Source organism: Meles meles, chromosome 18 (genome assembly GCF_922984935.1).
Source record: "Meles meles chromosome 18, mMelMel3.1 paternal haplotype, whole genome shotgun sequence".
Classification (NCBI taxonomy): domain Eukaryota; kingdom Metazoa; phylum Chordata; class Mammalia; order Carnivora; family Mustelidae; genus Meles; species Meles meles.
The window spans coordinates 39,431,961-39,459,866 of NC_060083.1; the positions used below are offsets into that span (position 1 = coordinate 39,431,961).

Below are 27,906 nucleotides of genomic sequence, written 5' to 3' on the forward strand. Positions count from 1 at the left end.
AGTGACTGGCAGAGTAGTGGACAGGTGGAGACACGCACAGGGGTCCAGGCACAGGGTTGGAGGGTGGTCGTGCAGGACTGCCCCTCCACCAGGGCTGGCCTATGTGGCTCCCAGCCCGGCTCCCAGTGGCGCCGGCCTCCTGCAGCCTGGGTGGGGGGCTGAGCACAGTGGAGAGGGGTTTCGGTGGCGGCATCAGGGTTAAGACACCAGGCTCTGAACTGGGATCCCCTTTCTTCTTCCCCTGGTGGGTTCCAGCTGTCCCTGCCACTCTGTGGGAGGGGGCAGGGGATCCTGGAAGGGGAAGGAGCCTTTGGAAATATTCGAATGGGGTCAGCTTATTTTCACCCTCCAATCCTTCTGACTGAATTCCAGTCCCCCTCCAGGCTCCCTGCCTCCCCCAGACCAGTCCTTCGCACCAACCCTTCCTCGATGGAGACTCTTTGTTGACGGAGGGCTGCCTGGCATCGGAGGCACCAGCTCTGAGTGTAGGTCAGTCTGAGACAGCCTCTAGGCCAGTCTGACAAGCCCACTTCCCTCCTATTAAGGATAGTATGCTCCCAGATTGGGAGGCCAAGCCCCCACCTCTGGCACCCATGCTCCCCCTCCCATCCCTTGACTAGCCTGCACCTGGGCTGGGGGTGCTGGGGGGGGGGAGGGCAGAGTGCCCGATCTGGCCCGCCCCTCGCCTGAGTCATTTGCTCCGGGGCTTCTGGCAGCTTCCCTGGAGAGGCGCGAGGCAGGCCTCAGCCTGACAGGCATGTGGCACTCTCTGGGCACGTGCCCAGCCCATGTGTGACCCCAAGAAGAGGCGGTCCTTGGTGCCCAGAGCAGGCCAGGTGGCTTCTGCATGAATCCAGTGTGAATGCTGTGGGCTTTCTCACTCCTGCCCTGGCTTTTGGCCAGTCATCCCCCTGTGAGTGAGACACTCACAGAGCCCACTGGCTGCTTAGTAAAGTCTCAAACGAAGTGGCATTTTGACGAGGGATCTGGGTCGTGGCTCTCCTGGCAGAATCCGATTCCATGTAGATTTTCCGACAATCTCTCTCTTCCTTTTAACTGAACTTGGAGCTCCTTGAGAACGAGGCTCTGGCTCTTGCCAATTAATCCTGCACTGGGGCCGTGAGAGGGATGAGAGGGGGATCAAGGGATGGCTGGGGGATGGAGGATGAGACGGTTGGGGCAACAAGAGGGGAAGGGTCCTGAGGACCAAAGCACACTCCCATTTGCTGGCCTGGCCCCTTGAGGCTGTGGTACATCACACAGTGGGGCTGGGCTGATGGATCCAGGCTTTGGAGTCCAAGAGGAGAGGGATGGCTCAAGGTCAGCCCTCTTTGACCTTGGAGATCACGTCCTTCCTCCTCCTCCCCATAGCGACGTCCCTCCTCCAGGCAAAGCGCATCTTTTTCCCCTCTCAGCAAAGCTTCTAGGAGAAGCTTCTAGGAGAAGAGTCCTTCTAGGAGAACAGGGGTTCCACTGTCTCCCTGCTCCCTTTGACAACTGCCTCTGACAACTGCCATCTGTCTCCTGCACCCTTCCACCAATCCAGTGGCTCCTCCCAGTCCCCTCCATCCCAGGTGTCCCCATAGCACTGGTATTGGGGATCACCTCTCCCTCCTCCTGGTAACTGGCTCCTTTCTTAGGCTTCCTTGATGCTGCAGGTCCAAACACTCACCGACTGGCCCTTCTTGATCATCTCTGTCTCCTTCTTCTTGGGCATCCTCCCTCGGTCCAGCAGGGACCTCACCCAATGGTTGGCAGGTGATTAAAAACATTCCACTTTAGCCCTGGCATTTCCCTGCTCCTGACATGTATAACCAAAATGCCTCCTGCCTTTCTCCCCCGAATGGCTCCCAGGCTTCTCAACTTAACAGGGAATACAAGATCTTCCATGAAAGCCTGCTCCTCCTTCAGGGCTGCCGACTCGATGAACCGCATCATCAGTGCCCTCGGCTGTCAGAGCTGGAGACGGGGAGTCACGGAGACTCTGCTCTGCTGTGCTGTTTCCCATCCGATCCAGTGCCTGGCACGGGGTCATCCTCCCTGCCTGGCACGAGGTCATCCTCCCTGCTTAACATTTCCTGAGTTCCTCCCCTCTTTTCCTCCCCACTGCTAGTTCTCGTGCCTGAAGCACCAGTCTCCCGGTGGGGCTTCCTGCCTCTTCTTCCAGAATGTTCCAGAATGTTCTTCCAGAACATTCTCCTGTTTCAACAACCACAGTAGCTGCCCATTCAGTCCAAATTCCTCAGGCTGGCATTGGGGTCCCTGCTAGCTTTGGCCTGATCTTCACCTTGTTCCCATTATTATTTATGCCAAAGTTGAGTCATCCCTGCTCCTCTTTCTTTGGTCTTTGTTGCAGCTGTTTTCTCTGCCTGAAATATTCTCACCACCTTTTTTTCCACCCCCCACAATCCAAATCCTGCCCGTCCCTCAACGCTCAGGTCAAAACCTCCCCTCCAGGTTCCCCCTCAGGTCCCTGCAGCCATGAGGACTTTCTCCACCTTTGGGACCCCAATGCCTCTTGGTTCCTGCTGACCACAATGTCGCTGTGGTTTCATGGAGATTCTTACTTAAAGATGCACTTGGGTCTGGGGGTGGAGGTTCGTTCCGGTTGCCTGGTGAGGAGGAAGGAGCTCAAATGTTGAGCTAGGTTGGGGGCTACATTTGTCCTTTACCCCCTTTTGGTAACTGTACCTCAGTTCTGCATCCCCAACCCAATCCCCATGCATCAAGACGGGAGACACTCCTGCCTCGGGGTGGAGTGTGACCCGACCTTAGTCAATCAGTGATCGCCATTCCATGGCCATGGGGATGGGCCAGTTGGAACCCAGGATGCCTGGAGACCTTCTGGGGGGATTCTAGAACTTAGGCATTCTCATTCCCACAGGCTTGGACCCGAAGCTGTTGCAGCCACCTTATCACCACAAGGGAATCGTCCAGAGAAGGAAGTGAAGGCAAGAGATGGAGAGGAAGAAAGGAGGTCCTGGGATGCTGTTGGAACCTCTGCACCGATCTGAGGCCTTGAGCTGGCCCCACCCCTAGACCTTCCCTTCCGACGGACAGTACATTCCCTTAAACCACCCTGGGTTGGGTTTTCTCCCTCTTGCAACAAGAATCTGAACTGGTACACAGAGCGAGGAGAGGGGAGCTCCCAGGTGGCCAGCTTCCCGGCTGTCAGCACCATCTTCCGGGAGGTCATGACCGTGTGGCCTCCCTGGGCTCCGAGCCTGACCCATGGAAGCAGGGCTGCTCCGTGCCCCTGGCCTGCACCTCCGGCACCGACTGCTGGCATTGCAAGGTCTGTAGGAGTAGAATGAGAACCATCTGGACTGCTGATTGAAGCTGTCGGCCCAGGGTAGGGCTGGGCCCCTGGAATGTGGACGCTGAGCCCCAAGCCCAGGCCAGAGAGCATGGAGGGCTTCTCAGAGGGATGTTGGGCTCCTGCTGGATGACGCATAAGGACCACCAGATTCTATGAGTCACTCGAATATGGGAGGGGGACGGGAGGATTCCCAGACTTTTCCAAAGGGAGCCTCAGAGCAGGGAGGAGACCCAGTCCTACCTTTCCCAGGAGCCCTTTGGGAACATTGCTGGAAACAACCAGAGCAGGGATTGCTGGGAGGGAGGCACAGGGATTGGGAAGTGCCCGGATGCTGTGGGAAGAGGGTTGGACACAGGGCCCTGGGGGATGGAGGGTGAGAGTTGGAATGTTCCTGAGTATTCTTCCCCTAGGAAAATGTTCCTGGCATCTTTTGATGTAGTTGGGGGACTGAGAGGGTAGAATTGGGGTGTGGAAATGGAGACCACTGTGCAGAGCCTTAACTTTCAGTGGGGCCTGGGAGGAATCCCCCTGCACGTGGGCATGAGAAGGGCCTCCCTGTCAGCGTCTCCCTTGGGAAGAATACTGGGTCCCTGTATCAATGAGGGCATTGCCCCAGAGACCATCAAGGCCATGTGCTGAGAACTGGGGGACTTTGCAGGGGCTGGAGTGAGCCCAGAGCAGGCAGATTGCTGTGGGGAGCCCGGCGTAGCTGGGAGTGTCCGCGTAAGGGTAGAGGTGTCGGGGGCAGTCAGAAAAGAGAGACAGGAGGCCGAAGGTATCCCCTTTGTGCCTGCTGTCCTGCACCCAGAAGCCTGGGGGATCAGTTTTGTCCCCTGGCCTTCTGCCCACCAGCTGTCACAAATCTGGGGAGAATCTGCTTTACATTATCAGACGAGCCGTGTCCCCCAGGCATATGGTCAGCAGACCCCCTCCTCCCCAAAGCCTGGAGCATCATGGGAAATGTCTCCTCCTGACTCCAGCTCTGGCCCAGCCCCCTGGAGCACTGGGCTCCAGGCTCAGTTGCCGTGCCACTCCCCTCCACACTGAATGAAGAGGACTTTTACACGCTTCTAATCTCGTCTTGGCTTCATTGAACTGGATGAAAGGGGGAAGGGAGGCACTAGGGGAAGACAAGCTGCCCTGATGGGCAGGCAAAGATGAAGGGTCTCATGCTCTAGCCTAGAGAATGAAATAGATAAAGGGAGGTTTCCCAGCCTGAGCAAAGAAGAGAGAGGCCATGGGGGTAGGGGTTGGGGGTGGAAGAGGAGAACTAAAAGCCTCAGTTCTAGGGGGACTGATAACGTGGGAAGAAGCAAGGCAGCCTCTGTTGGTCCTCGGAGCCCACTAGAGGCTCCAAACGAGTCCCTACTCTGGGAGGTGTGACCCCCTAGAGCCGGCCGCCCATTGCGATGACCACCAACCACATATACAGCTATAAGCACTTGAAACGGGGTTAGTCCAGATTGACGTGGACTGTGAGAATAAAATACACACTGAATTTTGAAAACTTAGTAGGAAAAAAATTTTAGCACATTTCATTCATAATTTAAAAGTATTGATTATATGTTGAAATAATCCTTTGTCTCTATTGGGCTAAATAAAATACAAAATTCATCTCACCTGCTCCTTTTCATTCTTATAAATGGGGCTATTAGAAAATGTAAAATCATGTATATCCAATATTTCTATTGGACAGTGCTGTTTTAAAGCACTTTCACTCATTTATTCCACAAATCTTTGTTGGGTGCACCAGTTCTATGCCAGGCCAGGTGCTGAGGATTAGAAGGTGAGCAAAACCAGACCCTGTCTCAGGATTTCTGGCATTTACAGTAATCAAATAATCGCTCAAATGGTCCCTGATTGCAAAGAGTTCTGAAGAAAAGGAGTGGAACACGATGTCCTCTGGACGTGGAATCGAGAAACCTGATTTGTGTCTAGAGTATGGTGAGAGCCTCCCCAAGGAAGCACTTGGGAAAGAAGGAGCAGGTGTTCCAGACAGAAAGGACAGCATGTGCAAAGGCCCTGTGGCCAAATGGAATATTGAAGCTTGAAGAATTGTAAGAGGGCCGGTATAGGGGGATCCCAGAAGAGGATGAGGACGGCTGGAGCAAGGCAGTGAGTGCAGAGGAGGGGTCTCACGCACCCCTCCCGAGGGCCACATTACAGACGGGAGGCTGATAAGCATTTTTGCCCTTGTGGGGGAATTAGAGAAAGAGGCACGGAGGTTAGGGTGGAGGAGGGCAGAGAGGGTTTTCCGCAATGTGCTGGGAGAAGGGGTGCGAATCTGTGGTATGATGGCTATCAGGCTCTCGGCTCCGCTGCCCACCCCCGGGGACCCTAGGTCAGTAGGAGCCCCTTCCATCCCCCTTCCCAATTCTGTGTGCTCTGAGGAGCTTTTCTGAATGGCCTCTTCTCACCACTGCTGAGGCTTTCTTTACTTCGGGCTGCCACTGACTTCCACCTCCCCGCCTCTCCTGCCACCCTCCAGCCTCCGAACCGCAGCCAGAGTGAGGGCTTTCTCAGAGGAAGTCTGCCTGTGGCACAACCCCCCCCCCCCCTTAAAAATCCCTCAGTAGCTCCCCAGTGTTCTCAGAATGTAGTCCGGGCCCCTTAGCCTGTGTCTTTGTGAGCCCCTCCCCATCTGGCCCCGCTGACCTTTTCTCTCTGGGCTCCAGGCACAGGAGCCTCGCCGCGTCCCCATGTGCTCTGCTCTCTCTTTGGGGCCTTTGCTGAGCTGCGTCCTCTGCCAGTAACGCTCTCCTCCCAGCCTGTTGACTCCACTCTCAGTAAGGGCTCAGCTTCAACATCCCTCTTCTGACAAGTCTTCAGACTTGAGCACCCTGCTCACCCCTGGCGTGGCACAGCACACCACCCAGGCCCTGTTTGCTGTCCCCCGCTCAGGATCTCTGGACTGTGTCTCCCTTATTCCCACAGGCAGCATCTGGCTCCCCCCACCAAAGTAGAGGCATTCCTCCCAACAGAATGGGGGCCCTCTGAGGGCGGGGATTGTACCTCCCTCATCAGAGAAGAGGTACCCAAAGTCTGGGGCTGTGTTTTCTCCAGCAGACAGAAGGCTTCCTCAAGACAGAGCCTGTCTCCCCCATCACGCTGGGGGTAATCCGTGTGCCAGATCGTCTCTCTCTCTTCGACTCCGAATCACAGCCCTCACAGACATGGGGGTGGTGGTGGGAGATGGAAGGCAGCTCCACTCTCTGCCTCATCTAATCCTTGGCTGGGGCTTGGCTGGGGGCCGGCTGGCCCCTGCGTGATCCTGAGACCACGAAGATTTGTTTTCTGTTCTTTCCGGGAAGAGCGAGCCTCCCGTGGCCTTCCCCAGCAGCCATGAGCCAGCCCCCACCAGAAGACCCAGCCAAGGGCCCAGCAGAGGCTGAGCTGCTCTGACCAGCTGCCGGACCAGCCTCAGAGAGGGGCACAGGCCTGGGGCCGGGAACCCTGCCACTCCTGGGCCAGGCAGAGCTGGAAGCCAGGCTGCCAGGAGCCGAGGTTGGGACCTGCCCCCCAGAGAGCCGCCAGGGAGGGGCCTGCCTCAGCACAGGCCAAGCAGCCAGGATCCTGCCAGGCCATCTGGAGCCAGACCCTGTGTGTGTGCTTGTGTGTGGGTGTGAGTGTGCGGCTCCCAGGCCATGTGGGTGGCTGGGAGCTGCGGGGTTGTGACCCGGCCCTCCTACCCAGCCTCTGGCTCCCCTGTGGTCAGTTTCACTTCTGACATCTGGTCAAGTTCACAGCTGGCCAGCTTCCTGCGTGGTCATTTTCACTTTTCCTCTCCAAAACCTGGGGGCAGAGGGCCTCCATACCTTCCCTATCCCACTTAAATTAACTTCATGGCTACACATGAGGATTTGCTCGGTTTCTGTGAACACTCCCCATTTTGTCGGGGGTGGGGTGGGGGGGAGAGAAACAATAGGACAGGAACTCACCAAATTAGAAAATAGACCTGGGTCCCTCCCGCCACACACAACCCCCACTGGCTCCAATCACGTGCATTTCCAGAAAATCTCTTTGCACCGGCTTTCTTTCTTTGCTATTATAATGTTCATCATTTATGTTTTATGTGTAGGTTTTAGGAAGGCCCAAGAAATGATTACACAGAATGCAAGGGGGAGGTGACAGGGAGTCTGGGGCTCATAGCCCCCAGCCGGGCGGCGACAAGGATTTCATCTCAGCCCAAGGGAGGCGGAAGGGGCCCCAGAACCAAACACATGCTAAAACATACTTGCGGTACCCCAACCCCCTCCCCAGCTGCTGGGGAGGAGAATAAATACACTCAGATCCTGTCCAGCTCTCCAGGTGCACAGGTGGGGGCCAGCAGGTGAGCTCCCCCCTCCCTCCCGTCGATTGAGGTCACAGAAATGCCATCTACTTACAATGTTCCCGCTGCCTTACACGGAGCTGGGAGAACCCTGGGCTGGGGATAGGGTAGCCGTCAGCGCACACCCTGCTTGGGGTTTGGGGCTCGGGCATGCTAAATAGAGGGGCGCCACACTCATTCCAACGTCAAGCAAAACAGAACAGGCCAGGAGGGACCTTATGAGACCTCACGGCCCCTTTCTGGCACCAAGCTAGGGAACAAACAGTCCTTTGCAGGGTCTTCTCAACGTGGGGAGGCCCTCTGCGGGCCACAGTCTCCCTCCATTCCTTCTTGCTGCGTTCCCACACTGGTCCACTTTTCTTCGCAGCAGCGGTCGGAGCCCAGCCAAACCCAGGCTCGCAGGAAAAGGAAGGATGGGGGGGAGCATTCCTCCACGTGCAGGCCCTCGGAAGCCAGACGCCAGTTCAAGCCTCAGCCTTCCTTGGCCCGCCAAACCAGAGGCGAGGGAAGAGGGCAAGCCGAGTTCAAATCCCTTCAGTGCTTCTCTGGCAGCTGCCCTGGGCAGGATCCGGTCCCAGCCCAAGAGAAAAAACTTGTGGAGAAAAGCAGGATTGCTCAGTGTGTATGTGTGTGTGTGTATCTGTTTGTCCCAGGTTGGGGGCCCTTAGTCCCTGACCCCCGGGCCTGACTCTAGGAGAAGACACTGACGTGTTGGCTCCGGGTCTGTGCCGGGATGGAGGCCACCTGCACACTGGGCCACACCGCGGACGCCACCCTGGCATGTCTGAGCGGGACTGGCAAAGGGGAGCGGCATCCTTTTCCACACACCTCAAACCATGCTCCATCAAGTCCGCCTCTGACCGTGATGGATCAGTGCACCAGGCCTTGGGCGAAGCCTCCCATCTCCACGGGGGTTGGACAGGCCTGGAGGCGGTGGAGGGCACCCTGGATTTGGCTTTGAGACACTTCCCAGAGGGTTCCCTGCCCCGCCCCTCTGCCGGCTCTCTAACCTCAAGCAAACCTGAAGGCTGTACCCCCTAATTCAGAGAGCGGGGGCCAGCCCACGTCTGTCCTCCCCATTGCTGGGTGGCTTTGGGCAAGTCGCTCCCTCTCTCTGGGCCTGTCTGTCCTATACATGAAACAAGGGGGTAGGACTAGACTTCAAAACTCCCTTGCAGCTCTGACAAGCCTCTGGTGGTCTTCATCTTGGGCCAGAGAGGAGGGTGAGGGGGCAGAGGGAGGACGTAGGCCACAGTGATGGTCCCTCATTCCCCAAGTTCACAGTGTAGAGCCCATGGCTCTGGTTCCTCGGTCTCTCCCTTTGAGTCTCTCGGGCTTTGTCACCGCCCCCAAGACCGCCCTTGGTGTCAGCCCCCCAGGCCTGACACCTGCTGAAGTGGGAGGGGCTGGCCCACCTAGAAGTGTGGGGAGAGGGGAGCAGAAGATGCAGATGGGATGCTTAGGGGCAGGGGTGGGAGGGGCAGCAGGGGCCCTTCTGGCGCCGGAGAGAGTGATCAGAAGCGACGGGGCCACACGGGAGCCGGGACAGGACAGTGGTGGAGGGGCCTCGGCCCCAAGGCCCTGCCCAGAGGAGCTCAGCTCTGACGCTGGCCTGTGGGGGCGGCTGGAGCATCAGTCGTCGGAATGTGGGGGCAGGGCAGGGGCTCTGGGGGCGGCTCACACGGGGGACGTGGCCGTGGACTCGCTACACAGGCTCTCCACGATGTCGGCTCGCTGAATGCGGCGCAGGGCCGCCAGGAGGGCATCGAGCGTCGCGCTGTCCTGGGCGGCCCAGCTGGCAAGCAGGGCTCGGACGGGGCAGGCCTCGCGGGTGAAGGAGTCTATGTGCTCTGGCTGGTAGCCCAGCTCACCAGCCAGGTGTCGCCAGGTGTCCCCCGCAGAGCCGTTGAGCAGCTTCTCCACCTCCTCCCGCTTGGCTGGTGGCAGACTGCTGTAGAGACCTCCGTCCCCCTTGAGGGCTGCCAAGAACCGGGGGGCGTCAGAGGCGACCCACCATACCCCCTGCTCCCTACAGTGGGCATGGGGGCCCCTGGAGTAAGACCCAAAAAGGGCTGAGGATTTCTCCTCCCTGGTAGAGGGAGGGAGGAGGAACCCCCCCCCACAGGGCCTGGAGGCAGAGGTCCTGGATGGGGGGCAGGGCTGCGGAGGGGTCTGGGGGTGCTGACTCGGCTCCCCTCTTGCCCACAGCATCAGCATTACCCTTGCATCTCACCCGCCCCCCACTACCCTCCAGCAATTGGGCAAGATGGCAGGGCAGGGGAGGGACACCACTCAGTCCCAGACTCCACCACAGCAAGCATCCTGGAGCTGGGCTCTGGGCCACTAATTAGGGCCCATCATTAACTACTTGTTCCCCAGAAGTCTAGGGCAGGAGGCTAATCGCAGCCACTTTGGGGAGTAATTAGCCCTAGGGGGCACAATTAGCTTGATGAGTCTGGATGCACCAGTTTGTCCAAAGCTCCCCCCTCCCACATCTCTCCACTGGAAAGAGCTCTCCTCCCTGATCGCTTGCCTGCTTCTCCCATCGCACACAGAGGCCCTGTTCCCTGTGAGCCGGCCCCTCCAGCCGTCCTTCCTACAGTCTACCCTTACTCACTCCTTTCCTCCCTACCTCAGTGTCCCCCCGCTCCCCGCGGCCTCACTGCTCACCCTGGCTTGCGGCCGTCTGCGTGTGGGGCTGCTGGTCATGCAGGCTCTGGCTGTCCACTGAGATGCCACTGTCACTGTGAAGCTTTTCTCCCTCCGGCGGGGGCGTCTGGTTTGCGGGCCGGCTGTTGGCTCCTTGCTTGTTCTGTTTGCAGCTGTTCCACCTGGAGCCAGAGGACAGGCCCAGGCTCAGGGGGCGAGGGCCCACACAGGCCAGGGACCTCAGGGATCTGTGCTCTGATGTGTGGGGGCCGGGGCCCAAGCAGGCCTCCCAAGCAGAGCCACTAGGCCCCCTATGGTCCTTTTTCCTCTCCATCCCCGCCCACCCCTGGCCTGTACCGGAGGCACTGTGCGGGCGGACCGGCTCTCAGGGCTCGGTGCACGCCGCAAGGGTCCCATGAATGTTCGCGCAATGAATGGTGCGCCCAGTGATTTCTCCGGAATTCCACTGTTCCCAGTCCACCCTGCTAAACTGCTCCCACATGTGGGCGGGGATATGCTCCGGATTTCCTCTGCTATTAGTAGCAATAAGAAAAAGCTGAAAACAAATCAAACGTGCATCAAAAGAAGACTGTTCAAATAAATTAGGATCCATCCATACACCGAGTGAGCACTTAAAAGCAATCAGATAATCCGAATGTCCTGGGGAAAGCTCTCCCAAGGGAGATTAAGTAGAAAGGTAAGTTGTAGAATATGGAGAGTGGGAGCCCACTGATGCTTTAAAAGAAAAAAAAAACTTCTCTGTGTTTACGTCTAACTGTAAAAAGTTTTATGTACATGTGTTTATAAAGGCACAGAAAACGGTTGGAAAGGATCCATTCCAAACAGATTCCAATGAGGAGAGAGGTAGGATTTGGGGAGATAAAAGAGGCCTTTTACTTTTTGCTTTACAAGACATTGGTCTTGTTTGCATTTACCCAAACAAGCATGGATTACTTTGAAGATTTTCCTTTTAGGAATGGAAAATGCACTGGAACATTTAAAACACTTTCCAGGGGCGCCTGGGTGGCTCAGTCCGTTGCGCATCTGACCCTTGGTTTTGGCTCAGATCGTGATCTCGGGGTGGTGAGATGGAGCCCCACGTCGGGCACTGTGCTCGGCATCGAGTCTGCTTGGGTTTCTCTCTCTCCCTCTCCCTCCCCTTCTGCTCCTCCCCCAGCTCATGCTCTCTCCCTCTCTCTCTCTCAATTAAATAAGTAAAATCTTTAAAAATAAATAAATAAGTAAAACTCTTTTCAGAAGTTCTTGCACATCCTGAATTTCTGGATGGATTGATGGATTGATGGATTCACGACATCCCCAATGTGACATGGGACAGAAGAGACCCATGAGGACATAGGTCATTGGCGGGGGGCAATGGGGTTTGAGGGATGAGGGCACAGGTGGCTGATAAAGAAAGCTCGGTGTGCAGTTGGGGGCGGGGTGTCAGGGAGGGGAGCAGCGGGGAGGGGAGCGGGGAGGTGTTGGTGCCAGACAGGACAGGAGTCACTTCCCCAACCCTCCCCACCCCGCCCCCCCCAGCACATGGCAGCTGGTGGTGAGGATGAGCGTAGTTTGGGGTTGACTCTAAAAAGTGTGTGAATTTTCAGGTCAGGGTCATGGTAAAGCCCTCCTTGAGAGCAGAGGCCCAGTTGTCTGTCCCCTGCCCCTCCCCCCTCACCTCTTGAAGGCAATATAGGCCACCAGGCCCACAACCACAGCAGCCAGGATGGAGCAGTAGACAGGGATGAGGTTGTCGGCAGTGCCTCGGGTCACTACGGGCTGAGAGCTGCCCATCACTGTGGTCATCGCATCTGTCACTGTGCTGGCTATGACGTCTTGCTCTGGAGGTCCCTCAGGCTCCTCTGTGCTGGGGGCGGTGCTGTCTGAGCCCTCTGAAGGCGTGGACCGGGTAATCCACCGGCCGGGGATCTCTGGGGGAAGGAGCTGCAGGAGTGAGGGCCCGCTCCCCACCCAGGGCCCTCCCCTGCCCTTCTGACCGGCTCCAGCCCTTCTTCCCCAGGCCCTGCCTTGTTCCAGGCCGTTACACAGGGAGGGTGAGAGCCAGGATTGTGACTATGAGTCTTGACGGTAGAGAAGAGCAAGGGCCTGGGTCCCCTTCAGCTCTGTCCCTGACTTACTGTGTGACCCTGGACCAGACCCTTCGCCTCTCAACACCTCAATTCCGCATCTATAGCACGGGGATGCTAAGAGAGACAGTCTCTAAGCCCCCTTGTGTCTGAGGTGTAGCTGGGACCCTAGGACTCTGTTTTGCCTCCCCGGGTACCCGGAAGCCTAGCATGGAGGCAAACACACCCAGAAGAGAGAGTGGGCACCAGGAGGCCTCTAGCTGGCATCACTCTGGGAAAATGTCATACCCTGCCTTGTCCCAGTTTGTCCCAACGGTCCCAGTCACCCTGATCCTAAGGAAGGATGAGGGGACTCAGGTCTGGACAGAAAGACATCTCCCTGCAAACCACCTGCCTAAGAACTGGCACCCGGCCTCCCTTATGGTCTCTGATGCCCTAACTCTAGGCTTGGCCGGGGTAGGGGGTGACCAGCTGGCTGGCTTCCCTCCAGCCGTCCCTTAGCCAGCGGCTAGCCAGTTTCCTGTCTTGTGTGGCCCCCAAACCAAACCATGTGATCTCGCCAGCCAGAGAGGATAGCGTTGGGTAGTCCCCAGCCTCCCTGGGCGGAAGCAGATTGTGGTGGGACAAAGGCCTCCAAAGAAGATACTATCCACTGCCTGGGTGAGGGGGAGGTGGGGAGGACTGTGCCTTGCCACCCACCTTGGCCCTCTCATGTCAGTGGACACTTCCAGCCTCCCTGACAGGGGGCCTGGCACCTCCTGGCACCAGTGGGCGGGATTTTCCACTGTGCCACCCAGCCAGGGGCTGTCCCAGGGGCTGTGGCTCCAGACGGCCTGGGGGTACCCGTTTGGGCAAAGTTGCCTACCCCATCTGTCCTCACTTCCCACACCTGGGGCAGGGACGGGCAGCAGACAGGACATGCCAATGGGGTGAAGGGGAGGCATTTCTTCCCTGGCTCCACCCCATTTGCCCACCCAAGTCGGAGTGGAAGCTGCCCCCTGGTTTCTCGGGCCTCCTCGGCTCAAGACAAAGATGGTTCAAAGGCCCCCATTTTCAGCACCTTCTGAGGGGTAAGGCCCCCTGAGGTGAATCTGGAATCCATCTGGCTGGCACTAGGGAGGGGGCTGCCGTCTGCTGCCCCATCTTCCCCCTCCCCCAGCTCAGCCCTAGGGGACAGCGGTAGGGCAGGAAGTGGACGACACAGCCCTGTCGTTTGGCAGCCCCAGACAGGGTGTCGGACTGGGCAGGGTCTTTTCTTGCCCTGCTAGGGGACTGGGCAAGCTGGTGGGGACTTCTGAGCCCTGAGCCTGAGAACAACTGGCTAGGCCCCCCCTCCCCCCAGAGGCCGAAGGTATGTTGGGGGGGTGTTGGTAAGTCAGGCCATCATAGAGGTTCCAGAAATCTCAAAGGGGAAAGACTGGCAGTGGGCATTAAGGGACAGACCAGGCTGAAGACAGGGCTGTGCAGGGCACTTTCTCCTCATCTCTCCAGTCCCCTTTGGGGCAGGGCTGAGCGGGGGTGGGGACAGCAGGATGAGATCCAGATGGGGCCATGTCCACCAGCATTCCAACCCCCTAAGCCCTTGGCGAGTCCTGACAGCCATTTCCGGAATGGGAGCTGTCAGACTTGGGGGTGGAGAGAGGGACCGGTTACTCCTAAACCCAAATTTCATTGGGGTGGGAGGGGGGAGGAAGAGATCCCAAGGCTGAGTGAGTCACCATGTTGACACCTGAAATGTATACACAAGAAAGTACAATGTACTGGAAGGAGGGGGGCAACCAAACCACCATCCAGTTCCATTTTCTGGAAGATCCCCTTGGCTAGAGCTGACATTTAACCCTTCAGAGACTAGAGCAGAAAACAGAAGAGGGGAAAGGATAAACACAGCCGTCGGGGGTACCCTCTTCCTTCAGGATGGCTGGGGGAGTGGGGTCATACCTGAGAGGAAACTGTGAACGCGTCCAAAGGCGGGACCCTCCCCCTCCCCAGCCACCACCTTTCTTTGCTCTAACCGCACCCCTGACTAAGTCCCCCTGCTGGCTGGTCCAGACTTGCCCTTGAACAGTGCTGCCTGCCTGCCAGCTGCTGGATCTCCCTCCCTGCTCTGCCCTGCGCCTGACGCCACTTGCCTGTCTCCTGGCTGAGGGCGATCGCCACCGGAACCACTCTGTTCTGGGCCCCACTCCCCCCACCCCTCCCAACCTCCATGCAGGAAGCTTCACACACACACACACACACACACCTGGCCTCAGCCCAGTTTAACCACCCTCCCCAGCTTGAGCTCCCGGAGCCAGGGATAGCGGGATGCAGAAGGCAGCCATGCTCCCCACGGTAGGGAATCTGTCTCCCCCATCTGACTGGGGATGGACTGAAGGCAGAGGCTGTGCTGCCTCCCTCAGAATGGGGGACCTCCTGGGACCTAACTGCTGGAACGTCTACCTCATCAGACTGGGGCAAGGGCTACCTTTTTCCAACAAACTTGGGGCTCCCTGAAGGAGGCACTGGTTGCTTAGAGTGAAGGCGCCCTGAGGGAGAGGTCCCCAAGGGAAGTAGCTAACGAGGTGCCCGGGCACAGGGGGATGGACAGAAAATAAAGGCATTGTCCCAGGAACTAGGTGCACTCCTTGACGCCTGATGCCCGGCTAAGGTGAGCGCACCAGTTCCTACCCCCACCCTGGAGCCAACAGCCCTCCATGTGCGCCCGTCTCCTCCTTGGGCTCCTGAGCCCTGGGTCTCCTGCTGCCCTTCTTCCTCTGCGCCCACCACCTCCTTAGCATTCCTGAGTCCAACGCCATCCTCCGCTGAAGGGTAACAACCACTGTAGACCCCGTCCCCAGACAACACCAGCTAAGGTGGGCCAGTCACCTTCCCTAACCCACCACCCAGACATCGCTGAAAACTGTATGACCAATGAGGAAACTGACGTCCAGAGACGAGAGAGACCTCCTCACCATCACTCAGCTAGTGACAGAGCAGATTCCATTCCAGGTCCCAGGGCCATAAACCACTGTGGACCCAGACCAGGCCTCCCAGCCAAAGGGTCCCGACTCCTGAGGGTCCTCAAGGCCCTTTTCCCAGCCCAGAGAGCCTGCTCAAGGGTCAGACAAGTCCCGCACTGTACTGGGCCCCAGTGGTCACCTCCGAGTGCTTATCTGCTGCTCATCCAATCGCGGGCGGGCAGCCACCGGCGAAGAAAGCCCTAGAAACTGAGTTGGAGTGTAGTAGCTGAGGCCTGGGAGGAGGCTTGGAGGCATTCCCAACACGCAGCCCACAGAAGGACGCGGTGAGACGGGGTCCTTTGAGCCTGGGCTTCCAAGGAGGGCAGCGGCGGCCTCCCCCACCCGCCCCTGCCGAGCCCTCCCCGACCCCCAGGGGGCGCCCTCGGCCGGGCGCGCTCACCCTCACACTCGGCGTCGGCCCAGCGCGTGCACTCGCGCAGCTGGCGCTCGGTGTCCTCGCACACGGTGCAGGGCAGGCACGGGTCCACGTGGTTGGCCTCGTCGGAGTACGTGCCGTCGGGGCACTCCTCGCACACGGTGTTCTGCCGGTCCTGGCACGAGAACACGAGGCCGGAGCCCGCCTCGCACACGCGGCACGCCTCGCAGCGGCCGGTCGTCTCGTCCTGGTAGTAGCCGTAGGCGCAGCGACACACGGCGTCATCTGCCTCCACGCACGGCGCCGACATGCTCTGCAGCCCCACGCACTCGGTGCATGGCTTGCACGGCTCGGTGGCGCTCACCACATCCGAGAAGGTCACGCCTGTGGGCAGATGGACGCGCAGGACAGCCAGGGGCCTGGAAGGTCTCCGCTCGCTGCCTGGGCACCAGGGATGCAGAGGCCCCTCCCCGAACCCTTGGGATCCGCCCCCCCCAAGTCTGTGAGATCTGCAGGCGGTCCAAGGGGAAGGAGGAAGGGGGGCGGCCAGAAGCCCTGGGTGCGGGATGTATGAGTATGAGGCTTCGCGGGTAACCCAGCTGGAGCCCGGTACATTTCTTGGCAAATAGTCTTCGAGAGTTCCCAGCCCTGGACCCCTGTTCCCAGCGTGATTAAGGAATACTCTGAGCGTGGTTCCCACCCAGCCCTCCCCGGGGGCCAGAGCTGGGCTGTCAACCCAACCCAGGCACAGGCGGGCCTTCACAAGGGAGCCTCCCGCCTCTGCTGCCCTTCTAGTCCTCTTCGCGCAGGTGGGGGCTCAGGTGTGGCCCGACCAGGGTTAGACCGCAGAATTTCCCACCCATGGCGCTACCCCACGCTGCTTAAGGGCTTGGCTCCAGACAACAAAACAGCAGGAGGGATTGGAGCTGAGAAAGCAAGAAGGACTTGCCTGTATAGTCGTCTGCCCTTCCCAGTGCACAAAGGGGAGATTTCCAAGCTCACCCTTGACTCATGCTCTCTTAATGGTTGTGATGTCTGATAGAATAAAGGGAGGAACGCCAGGGGTCCTCTCCTCCAAGTGCAAGGAAGGGGAAGGCATAGAGCCAAATCTCCATCCCTACCCGCCCAGGTGCAGAACTCTGTGCCAGTCGGAATGCAGAAGGATGTACCCTTGCTCCAGGGGCAGAAAGAGCAGGATTTAGGAACTGAGAGCCAGGGAAGGAGGGTGTGTTCAGAGTGTGGAAGTAGAAGTAAAGACTAGGATCCCACTAGAGGAAAATGAAAGCCTGCCCTGGGTTCTGATCTCAGATTTCTCTAAAGGAACCAAGACACCAGAAGGAGCACAGAGCCCTTATCTTCGGGGTAGGAGTGGAGAAGCAGATGCCAAAGAAAAGCAGAGAGAAATGAAAAGGAAAGCCGTTGAGGGGGAAGAGAAGACAAGACAAGGACGGACCTGGAAGGAGACCAGTTTCAAGCCAGTTCTGGCAGAGGATGGAACCCCTGTGTCTCTCTTCCCAGGGATGGGGCTGACTTGGACCCAAAACCTGCTTCTGCCACTTATAAGCTGTGACTCTGGGTGTTTTCCTTCACCTCTTTGAGTTTTTTCTTTCTCTGTAAAACAGAGAATAGTATCTCCACTCACAGGGTTGGGGTGGGGAATAAATGAAATTCTACCATAAAGCACTATACACACCACAGGGATCCTACAAAGGTTGGGCCCCTTGGGGTGGACAACGGCAAGTCTAGTGAACTTGGGTCCCAGGGAGAGAGGATGCAGAAAGGACTTCCAAATGCAGGATGTCCAGCTTATACAAACAGGAGGATTCTATCTGGTTGACATGTGGCAGGGGGTGGGTTTAGTCACACTGGAGGGGGAGAGAAATTGGGGGGGGGGCTGCCCATGGGAAAGCACAGAAAATTAGTAGGAAACTGAGAGACAGTTTTAGGGGGAGGTGGGGAAAATGTGGTATTTTTTGGCAGAGAATGAAGGCAGCAGCTTAATGGGTTTCCTTGTGGAAACGTTTTGAGGATAGAGGGGAAAGTCCGCTGGGGTCTCCAATGCCATAAAGTGAGCTTATAAAGGCAGCCTGTTAACACAGCTGGAGGGGGGAGGGGAACGGGGGAGCAAATGGGAGGGAGGACTCCCGCCACCACCTCCTAGCTGGTCTCCAGCTCCTGTCCCTCGTTCCCTGGAAATGCCCGAGCCTCCCTCTTCTGGGCTCCTCTACCCCACCTCTTGCTTTGATAGAAGGGAGTGGGTTCCCATCCTGGGAGACTTAGGGTCCAGGGCAGAGAGGACCTGGGCAGGAGTCTAGGCAATGAGAGACGAGGTTTCAGCGTAGCCTACGGTTGGCCAGCTCTGCCCTGGGATGGAAACTCTGGGAGGCCAGGACAGGTGGAAAGATGGCAAAGGCACGATGGAATGTCTAGCCTCTCCATCTAGGCCCAGGCCTTTCTCTGCTGCGGGATGGACTTACAGGACCCACAGGCACAGAGAAAGGAAAGCTGTGTGACTGGGAACACCAAGGAGTTGGGGTTACCAGATAGATGGGCTGTGTGTGTTTGGGGGGATGTGGTAGAGAGGAATCCAGATGTCAGACTAGGCAGATGAGTTTAGCATTCCTAGTTCCTAGGGTGGAACCCGGAGGTCCATACCTGGGTGGCTCAGTTGGTTAAGTGTCTGACTCTTCATGTCGGCTGGGATCATGATCTTGGGGTTGTGGGATCGAGCCCCGTATCGGGCTCCGCACTCAGCGGGGAGTCTGCTTAGGATTCTCTTTCTCTTCCTCTACCCCTCCCCCGCCCCGTGTTCTCCCTCTCTCTTTCAAATAAACAAATAAATCTATTTTTTAAATAAAAAAAGAGTTCCCAGTTCCTATACCCTTGCTCCTATCATGATTAAAGAAGAATCTGGTATGGTTCCCACTGGCCCAGGTGCGCGGCGCGTGCCACCTAGAAGGTACGGTGTGACTAGGCAGGGAGAGGAGGTTTCTGGGCAGGAAAGGAGCACTGAGGCGGTGGCCTGAAGGCAGCAGCTGAGGCTGGGGGCATCCAGCAGGGACAAAGCACACAGAATTCAGCCCCCAGACCTGCCATCCTTCTGAATCCTTTAGCAGCAGCCCCCGAAGATGCGATTCTCTCCCCTTCCTGAGGAAATCCCAGGTAGGACGGGCCACAGCAGCCCTCTCCCCTCTCCCATCTGACACCACCCCACAGTGAGGACTGTCCCTGCTCCCGCTACCTCTGGAAAGCTCTGCTTCCTTGGTCAGAGCTGGGGGGACGGGTAGCCACACGCTCCCAGGATCCCCCAAGGTCAGTTTCCAGGGCAGCCAGGACTTGATCCTCCTCCCCTCCCCGCAAACACGCTGAGGGTAAGTGGCAGCCATTGATTTTACAGCGCAGATGGTATTTTTAGCTGGTCTCAGCCTCAGCGACTCCTCCCACCTGGCCACATTCCCCTACCAGGCCTCTCCACCTGGGGGCTGGGAAAGGGCACACCTGGGGATCCCGCATTGTGAGGTCCCCCTCCTCCCTCTGCAGACTTTCTCAGCCATTCTCAGTTTCCCTTCTCGCCTCCTATACTGGGCCGGACCCATTCTGGTGCCCGCACAGAGGTAGGGAGGAGACCCTGCCAGGAGGCAGAGCCCTTGTCAGGCTTCTAGTGGGCACGCGTCTGCCAGGCCTGGCGCCCTCCCTTCTCCCCCAGCCCCTCCCCCGACCCTGTACTCACTGTCCAAGCAGGGCTCACACACTGTCTGGTTGGCTCCGCAAGGCTGGGCCACCCCCTCACCCAGGTTGCAGGCTTTGCAGCACTCCCCGCTGTGGGTGTACAGGCCAGTGAGACATGCCTCCTTGGCACCTCCAAGGGACACCTGGGTGGGGGGGTAGATCGGAAGGTCAGACCAGCGAGAGAAGCAAAAGGAGGTGTCTTCCCAGAGATCAAACACCCCCTCCTAACGTCTTCTATTGGAACCACCTGGGTCCGGATGAGCTCACCACGGAGGCATCAGGCACATCAAAGCTGGGACCGGGGGAAGAGAGGCAGTCGGGGACAGGGTGCCCCTGCAGGCTGCGGGGGGTGTGAGGTCAGAGTCCCAACACTCCCGTTCTACAGAGTTCATCTTGGGGTGATGGCAACTTCTGGAATCCTGAGGACACGCCACATGGGAAGGCAGACTGGGACCCAGCAGTGGGTCGCTGGCTAGCACGGGGCTCCCCACCAAGGGGGCCCCTGGCAGCTAAACTCTGGCCCAAATGCCTCTCCCCTGGAGGGACAGCTGCAGGGCTCTGTCTACACAGAGGGAAGCCTTTTTCTAGCAAAGGCTAGCAGGGCCCTCCTCTGGGTCCTTAATTCTACCATTTCACATATTAAATAGTCAGTGAGCGGTGTCTGTACCCAAGAGCAGAAGGCAGAAGGCTGTGGTCATGGGTTCAAATTCCAATGCTTCCCTGGTGTCCTGACCTGTTCTGCTTTCCCTCTCTGAGTCTTCCCTTCTCCTCACCCACAGAGACAGAGCCCACTTGGGGCCAGAGCAAAGAACCAGCCGATTGGCCAGAGTCCAGCACCAAGCAGGGAGAAAGGGGCGCCTGCTGGCTTCTCTCACCACCCAGCAGCCCAGTTCCACCAGAATCTGATTTCCAGCCACCAGCCCTCTCCTCTCCCTGCCCCCATGCAGCCGGTGGGAACAGTGTCGGAACAGGGGAAAGGGGAGTCAGATTCCTGCCACCGAGGCATCTTTGCTCTTTGCTCATGGATGGAACAATTTAGCGCCAGATTCCCTGGGGGGGAGGGGGTGGAGAGTGCTGGCCGCTTGCTTTATGTTTCTATTCCTTAAAAAAAATTCTTTGCGTCTAATAAAACTCCAAAGCCTGTTTCCCTGGCCTCAGACCATGCAGCTCCTATTTGGTACCAGGAGGAAGCATGGACTCTGGGGTCATGGGACTAGAGCAGAGTGTTAAAGGTCCTTTTGGACATTCCTCGCTTCCACGTTGGCAAGCTCATAGCCAAAAATACTCCCTTTTCCCCCCAGTCCTTTAAAATACCCTGAGGTCTAACCAGGGTTTGGTGGAAGGAGGGGGCTGGACAGGTTGGATCTGTGTAGGAGGCAGCTGGTGGTCCTCAGGAGACCAGCAGGGAGGGTGAGGGCAGCACAGGATGGGGGTCCTGAGGTATTTGCCACCGTCTCCTCCCAGGTGGTAGGAACACGGGTCTGGGAACATCTGCAGACCAGAAACCAGGAGGGGTGGGGGCGGGGGGTGTCCCAGATGTAGGCTTTCCCCCAGGAGGGACAGAGTGACTTGGGAAGGGTCTGTTTGGATTTCTTTTCATCCTTGAAGGCTCATGCTTAAATGTCACTTCAAGGAAATGATCTTGTAGCCCCACGCCTGCCAGAGGAGGCAGAGCGGCTCCTCTGAAACCTGTGACATGTTTCCCCAGTTTACTGTGGGGGACATGCTGCAATGTCCCCCACTGGACGGTCAGCCTCTGGGGGGGGCAGGACTGCGGTGGCCCCAGCACCTGGTACCCAACCTGAATACTTACGGGATTTCAGAATGTGCAAATACAACAATGACCTCAATTACCTAGAACTCCGGGCCGGGAAATGTGGGATGGGGGTGACTTTCAGGAGAGTTGAATTTCCCAAGAACTGAGGATTTGCTGCTCTGATCACCTAATGTTTTTCATGTTAACCACGATGGCTGCACCCTTCTCATTCCGGAATATACGGTCACGGTTTCCGCATGACTCAGGGGGGACTCAGTGATGATTCTGGATGATAGTGCAGTGAAGCCCTCGTGTTCTTTACCCCAAATCACCACCACACTTTTGTCTCTGAGTTCCTGTCAGTCTTTTTTCTTTCTTTTCCTTTTTTTTTTTTTTTTTTTTAGTGTTTCTCCCTCCTTCCTGTCAAGATATCAGTTGTCAGTTTTTGCCAACACCAGAGTGTGACCTGAGCAGCCCCTCCCCTACCATTCTAACTCATTAGGTCAAACTGGATGTAGAAACCGTGTAACTAGCCTGGGCAGGAAGGTGTACATCAGGAGCGTAGGTGGGATCTGAACCGGCACGGGGAGGGAGGGGAAGGGGGCATTCTCTGAATAAAAGGTGTGAGCTGTTCTGCCTTCCTCCTCGGTGGCCCCCGTGGCTCTGGCTCATGGCTTAGAGCTAGGTGATCTGGGACATGCTGAAATCTCTCTGTGCCTCAGTCTCTCTATCTTTAGGTAATGGTGACAGTACCTGCCTCATCAGATGCTATAGACACTAAATGAAGGTGTTTACACACTTCAGGAGCCCTCTGTTTTCTTTCCCAAGGTCTTTCTTGCCTCGTTTGTGGCTGCTGGCTGGGTTCCAGTTGGTTGAGCTCAGCAGAGAGCTGAGCGGTGGAGAGCTGAGGGTGTCTGTCCGTGGCACTCGAGCGGCCTCTGCCTGCCCCTCTCCTTTGACGCGCTCTCCCCGCGGCAGCCCTGCATCCTCGCTCTTCTCCCAAGTCTTCCATTTGGACTCCAGGCCCCATAATTAGCCACCATGTGTTTCCTGTGCTTGTTTTATGTGTCCTATTTCAAAACACCCCAGACCTGCTACCTAACAGTCTGCGACTTTGGGGCAGTTCCCAGTCTCTCTAAGCCTGTATTCTCCCATCCAAAACATTGGGTCGGTAATATTTACTGCTCAGGGTTGTCATGAAATTTACATGAAATGAGGTATGCAAGTCTGTCCAGTGTACAGTAGGAGTTCCATAAATGTTAGCTATCAGATAAGTGTCTTGTCGCGGGCTGGGCTGCTGAGCCTGGCCGGAGGCAGAGGGAGGGGGGAATTGTAGTCAGGCCCAAAGAGAGGAAACTACCTAAGAGGAGGGGCAGGATAGACATGAAGAAGGACCCACCAGGAAGAGTCTAAAGAGGGCAGGGGGACCAAAGGAGAATGGGAATTGCTCTCCTCACAGGTAATTGATTAACAACCATTTACTAGTTAACAACTATTTGCTCAACATTGAGCTAAGTGTTTCCAATGAGACATGGTCCCCAACTCCCCAACCCCGGCCCTATCCTCCCCCACCCCTGCCCAGGGAAATCACAGTCCCGTGATTGAGAGGAGAGATCACTCCACATAGCTACTCCAGAAGCCAAGATGCTGAGGGAAAAGGACTCGAGGGACTGCCTTCACCTCCTGTCTGACAGCTGGGGAAACTGAGGCTCACGGGGGCAATTCTGCTAAGTGGCTTCATGCCTCGCCCCTGTCACGCCCTCTACTGGTCCAGGGTGGGGCAAACTTGGGAAGCAAGGAGGGATGACACGGATTTAGGCTCATTATTCCAAAGTGATCAACTGACCCATGTGCCTGAAATCTACATTTATTACACTTACTCATTTCCAATTTGATGGAATGATTTCATCCCATTTTTGAGAATATTTGCAATCCTCTTGCCAGTTCAAGGCTTCCAAAAAAACGAAGGTGGAATCATCCTTAGAGTTGTTGACTTTTAAAAACCTTAATTTTTTTTTAAATTGGACAAAATAGAAAACACACCAAAATGGTTGAAAGAATTTGAAACTCTATGAATGCTTCAGTGTGACGAGTCCTAACCATTCACAACAGTTTCAGCAAAGGGGTTCCTTGGGTGAATGGAGCCATTAGCCACCACCATGGGGAAGGAGAGTGTTCAAATATGTGGAGGGTCTTTTGAGGTCAATGCAAACCCGGGGAGACGCTGGCACACGCGCTTTACTCCCTTAGATAGCGGTTGAATTTGGGGTAGGAGACAAGCTAATTGCTGAGGATGAGGCTGTAGGAAGACTTTGAGAGAGGCCTGGGGACTATGGGTGGGGGGAAGGGGCGCCAAATGAGTGGCGCCAAGGACATGAGACACAGATCTAATATTTAGGGCTAGTGATGGTTAAGGTCCTCCTGTCCCGTGATCTAGAAGGCTGGGGCGGGGCGGGCACCGGGGCGGGGAGTCGGGGTGGGGAAGATCCTGTCCACGGAGGACAGAATAAACCCCAAGCCCCAAGCTGAACATTCTGGGTTCCAACAAGGGCGCCACCACGCACGGACTGGGGGAAGCCTGCTTTCATGCCCCGGAAGTCTGAGAGGTTCATCTCCCTCAACTGTAAAATGGGAATAACTAGATTTACTCTGCAGGGATCTTACAGGGATTAAATGACGCAAGAGACATTACCCAGGGCAGTGCGTGGCACATAGTAGGCGCTCAGCCAATTTTGTTGGCTCCCTGCCCCGCACACCCCCACCCCCCGGGAAGAATCTAGGCACGTGAATGGGCCCGGGCTGGTAGGGGGGGTGGGGGAGACCCCAATTTCCATCCTGGAGCCGCCTCCCACCCCCCCCCCCCCCACGCCTGGCCGCTCCTGTCCGCCCATTTGCTGCCCTCGTTGCATCCCTATTAGGCGCATTAGCCAGCCGGGCGGCTCCGGTTTCAGACGTCTGAATGACAAAGTGCCTCCATTACCGGCGCGGCCCGCCAGCCGAGCCGCCGGGACGCGCTCCGGTTTCAGCACTCCATCGCTGCGGCGCAGGAAGAAACTCGGACCGCCGCGGTGCGCACAGCCAGCCCGCAGACAGCAGCCCGGCGAGGCGGAGGCAAGCGCCGCGGGGGCTGCGGGCCCGTTGTCTGCGGGGTCCACCTTCCCGAGCCCCCAGGCCCTCCGCGCCCAGCTCCCCTCTTCCCTCGCCTCTCCTCTGTGGGGGGGGGGGGGGCACTCTTCCCAGCCCGGGTCCGCAGCCCACGCCCTCGCCGCTCCGGGGGCCGCACTACTGGCCGCCCCAGTCCCACCTCTCCAGTCAAGAAGCATCTCTCTCAGCAAACCGGCCCGCAGTCCCTCCCAAATCTCCAGAGAAGCCACAGGTACTGACAGCTCCAGGCGGCTGAGCTTCGGAGATGGGGCCAGCGTCCAGAGGGGGTCTCTGCCCACCCCAGCCCACAGCTCCACCGCCGGCCGAGAAACGCGGCTCTTGAACGTTGGGACGCCGGCTGCCCCCCTACGGGGAATGGGGTGTATGGGGGAGTATGGGGAGTGCCGCGCTGGGAATCCGGCGCGGCACAGCCTGGCCAGCACTCTGGTTTAACTTGCTTTGAGATCTTGGCCAAGTCGTTTAAACTCTCAGAGCCTCAGTCTTCCTCCCTGTAAAATGGGGGCTAGGGGTGCAACTCAGAAAAGAAATGAAGACAGCAGGGTGAGGACTCCTATTGCCAAACTCTGTGGCACTCCGTTCCTGGGCCCACACAGATCACACCTCCTGAGTATCTTGGGACTACGGGATGGACTTAGATGCTTAAGAAGACCCGCAGTCCCCTGCGGAGGCGGAATCCGGGCGTTGGAGCGCCTGTGTTCCGTTCCGTGCCCAGCCCAGCGTCTTCCACCAAAAGCTGGGGCGGGGAGGGTTGGGGCGCGTGCGGAATCCCGACCCGCCTGGGCGCTGGACCCATGAGAACTGCGGGTGCCGAGCTCGGGCGGCTTAACTTAATGGGGGGTCCGAGTGGGGGCGCGGCGCGCAGCCCCAGGCTCGCCCGCAGAGGCAGATGGCATAGCCCTCGCCTCTCAGCGCCCCCTGCGGGTCTCCTCCGCAGCCACGACTCGGGGCTGCGCGCCGCCGGGACCTTCCCCTCCTCGCGAGTCCCGGCGCTCTGCACCCTGAGACTTGGCTGCGGCCAGACCGGCTGGCACGATGCCCGCTCCATCCCTTCCAGTCCCCCGCGCGGCTTCAAACCTCCAGAATGAGCGCGTCGGAGGACCCCGCCGGGCGCAGGGGAGGCAGGGAGAGGGTTCGTCCCGGCGAAGCGGGCGCTCCCTTCCCAGCCTCGCATCCCCAGCCGCAGTTCCCAGACTGGGCGAGGCCGAAAGAAAGAGCGCGCGACAGGCGCGGGAAACGTCCGTCCCTCTGCTCTGCCTGCTCGTCCCACTGTCCCTCGGCGGGCAGGCGTGGCCCCGACCACTTTGGGGTCCGCTCTCCCTTCTCTGCCCTCTTTCATTTTATTGGCATCTCTCTCCCTCGCTGTCGTCCTTTTTCTGCTCTCCCTAACCCATTTCTCTCTCTTCGGGCGACCCCCGCTCCCCGAAGCTCTCCCTCCCACACCCCTCCCCCCCATTGTCTGGCTGGCCCTCATTGTCCGATGCCCGGTCCCCTCTGCCTCCAGTCCCTCCGACCTCCCCCATTGTTCTATCTCCTTGTCTCTGGTTCCCCGCCCCTGCCCCGCTGGCCTCTCATATCTCTAATCCCGGTCCTATTCCTCTTCCTTCAGCCTGGGTTCCGTCCCACAACCCTTCAGAGATCAAGATGCTCAGGAAGAAAGTCGCCTCGAGGTCTCAGCATCCAAACGCCCTCTTCAGAACCCAGACATCTGAGAGACCCCTCTCAGCTCCTCCACACGCACCCTCCGCCGTACCTGAGGACGCGCATCCGTGCGCCCCTCTCTCCCGCATCTCCACCCTTGGCCTCAGGGTCGCCCCTGCGCTCTGAGAACCTTAGACGCTCCTCCGCGGATCCTGGCTGCGGAGCTCCTCTCCCGCCATCCATCCCCAGCATCTGGGACCCCAAAGCTCCCTTCTGTTTTCCCTCGGGAAACCTGAACCCACTGGGGTTCCAGTCCTGGGAGAGGGCGCGGGTTGCCCTCCAGCTAGCACTCACCCCCAGGAGCAGCAGCAGCAGCAGCAGCAGCAGCAGCACGCGCGGCCCGTCCATGGCGCAGCCGGAGGCACCTGCCCCCATCGCCAGCCTCCCGCAGCAGCGCTCGGCTTCCAGTTGAGTCCGGTCCGCGGACGGATAGGGCTGCGCTGCGCTGCGCTCCAGCGCCCGCCCCCCAGAGCTGGCTGAGGCTCCGCTCACTCTGGCTGCGGGCGGGAGGGGCTGCGAGAAGCCAGTGCGGCGGCCCCGCCTCCTCCCCGCCCAGCCCGCCCACCCCCGGAACCGCGCCCGCCCGCCCGGCTGCCTCGGGGAGGGGAGGGGAGGGAGGGGAGGGGAGGGGAGGGGAGGGGAGGGGGGGCAGGGGAGAGGAGGGGAAGGGAGGGCTTGCGCGGAGATGCGCGCCCGCGCGCCCCGCCGCCGCTTTTCCGCGCCCGGGCCCTCTGAGCCTCTCGAGACTCCGCCCCGGTACCCAGTGCCGGGTCCGCGCTCGTGCGCGTTGCTCCCGGATGCTGTGGGCTCGGGGACCAGGGCATCCCCTCTGCGGCTCCTGCTCCTCTCCGCTGCAGACCCGTTCCCTGCCTTACCCATCTTCCTCTGCCTCCAGCTTCAGCTTCTTCCCGGGGGTCCTGCTCCCTACCCAGCCACTGTCAGCAAGAATGCCCCCTGCCCGCCCCGCCCTTCATCTCCTGGTCCATACCAGACCCCTACCTCTGTCCCTTCCCAGTGCAAAGTCCTAGGAGAAGGGGAGGGGAGAAGCAGCAGGTGGTCTGACCATGAAAGTGAGCAGAAGGGACATTAAGGTGGGATGTTATCTGAATTCTCAAAAGATGGGTTTGAAGGGGTAACAGGTGTGCACACAGACATAGGAATACGCCCGCTCTCAAACTCACATATATATGTGCTTACCCACTACGTGTGTTCACACCTCCCTCATGCATTCATGTAAACCTGTGCATTCTACACATGCACGTGCACCCACACACTCGTGCACATTTGCACACTCATTACACATGTGGTTATAACCTTCAAACACACACTCACCTATACATTCATACATACACGTGTACGTGTGCCGTCATCTCCACACAAGCCCTCACACACACAGTCTCTCACAAGTGCACACACATTCATGAATACACACACCCATACACAAACATACACTTACAGCCCCAACAATATAGCCTTCACTAGACTGTATTTCCATTGGCTTATGAGCTCCCTGCAGACAGAGACTATGGTTTCTTATCTGAATGCCTGGTATATGGCAGGTGTTCAAAGAAGGCCTGTAGAAGGGAATAAAAGGAAACATGGTGGGATAGACTCATAACCATGTACCATGTACTATCTAAGCATCCCTGGGACCACACTCACCAGGCTCTAGAAACCACAGCAGGTCCCAATCCCGGGCCCCTGGCAACCTAGGGAGAGTACTACCAGTGTTTCCGTGGGAAGGACCCCCACCTCACTACTTTCTCCCTGCTTCTCCCCACCCTGTCCTGATCCCCTG

General features: G+C 58.0%; 1 protein-coding gene across 1 annotated transcript; it reads right to left on the reverse strand.

The window, feature by feature from the left end:
- Positions 1–7,349: 7,349 nt before the first annotated feature.
- On the reverse strand, positions 7,350–26,583 carry NGFR (nerve growth factor receptor). Its single transcript, XM_045986639.1, has 6 exons — positions 26,403–26,583; positions 19,491–19,632; positions 15,785–16,144; positions 11,977–12,229; positions 10,320–10,480; positions 7,350–9,628 (listed from the first exon to the last, which is right to left on the reverse strand). The coding sequence occupies exons 1-6, from the start codon at positions 26,481–26,483 to the stop codon at positions 9,327–9,329; spliced, it is 1,299 nt and encodes a 432-aa protein (XP_045842595.1). The 5' UTR covers positions 26,484–26,583; the 3' UTR covers positions 7,350–9,326.
- Between the last annotated feature and the right edge of the window lie 1,323 nt (positions 26,584–27,906).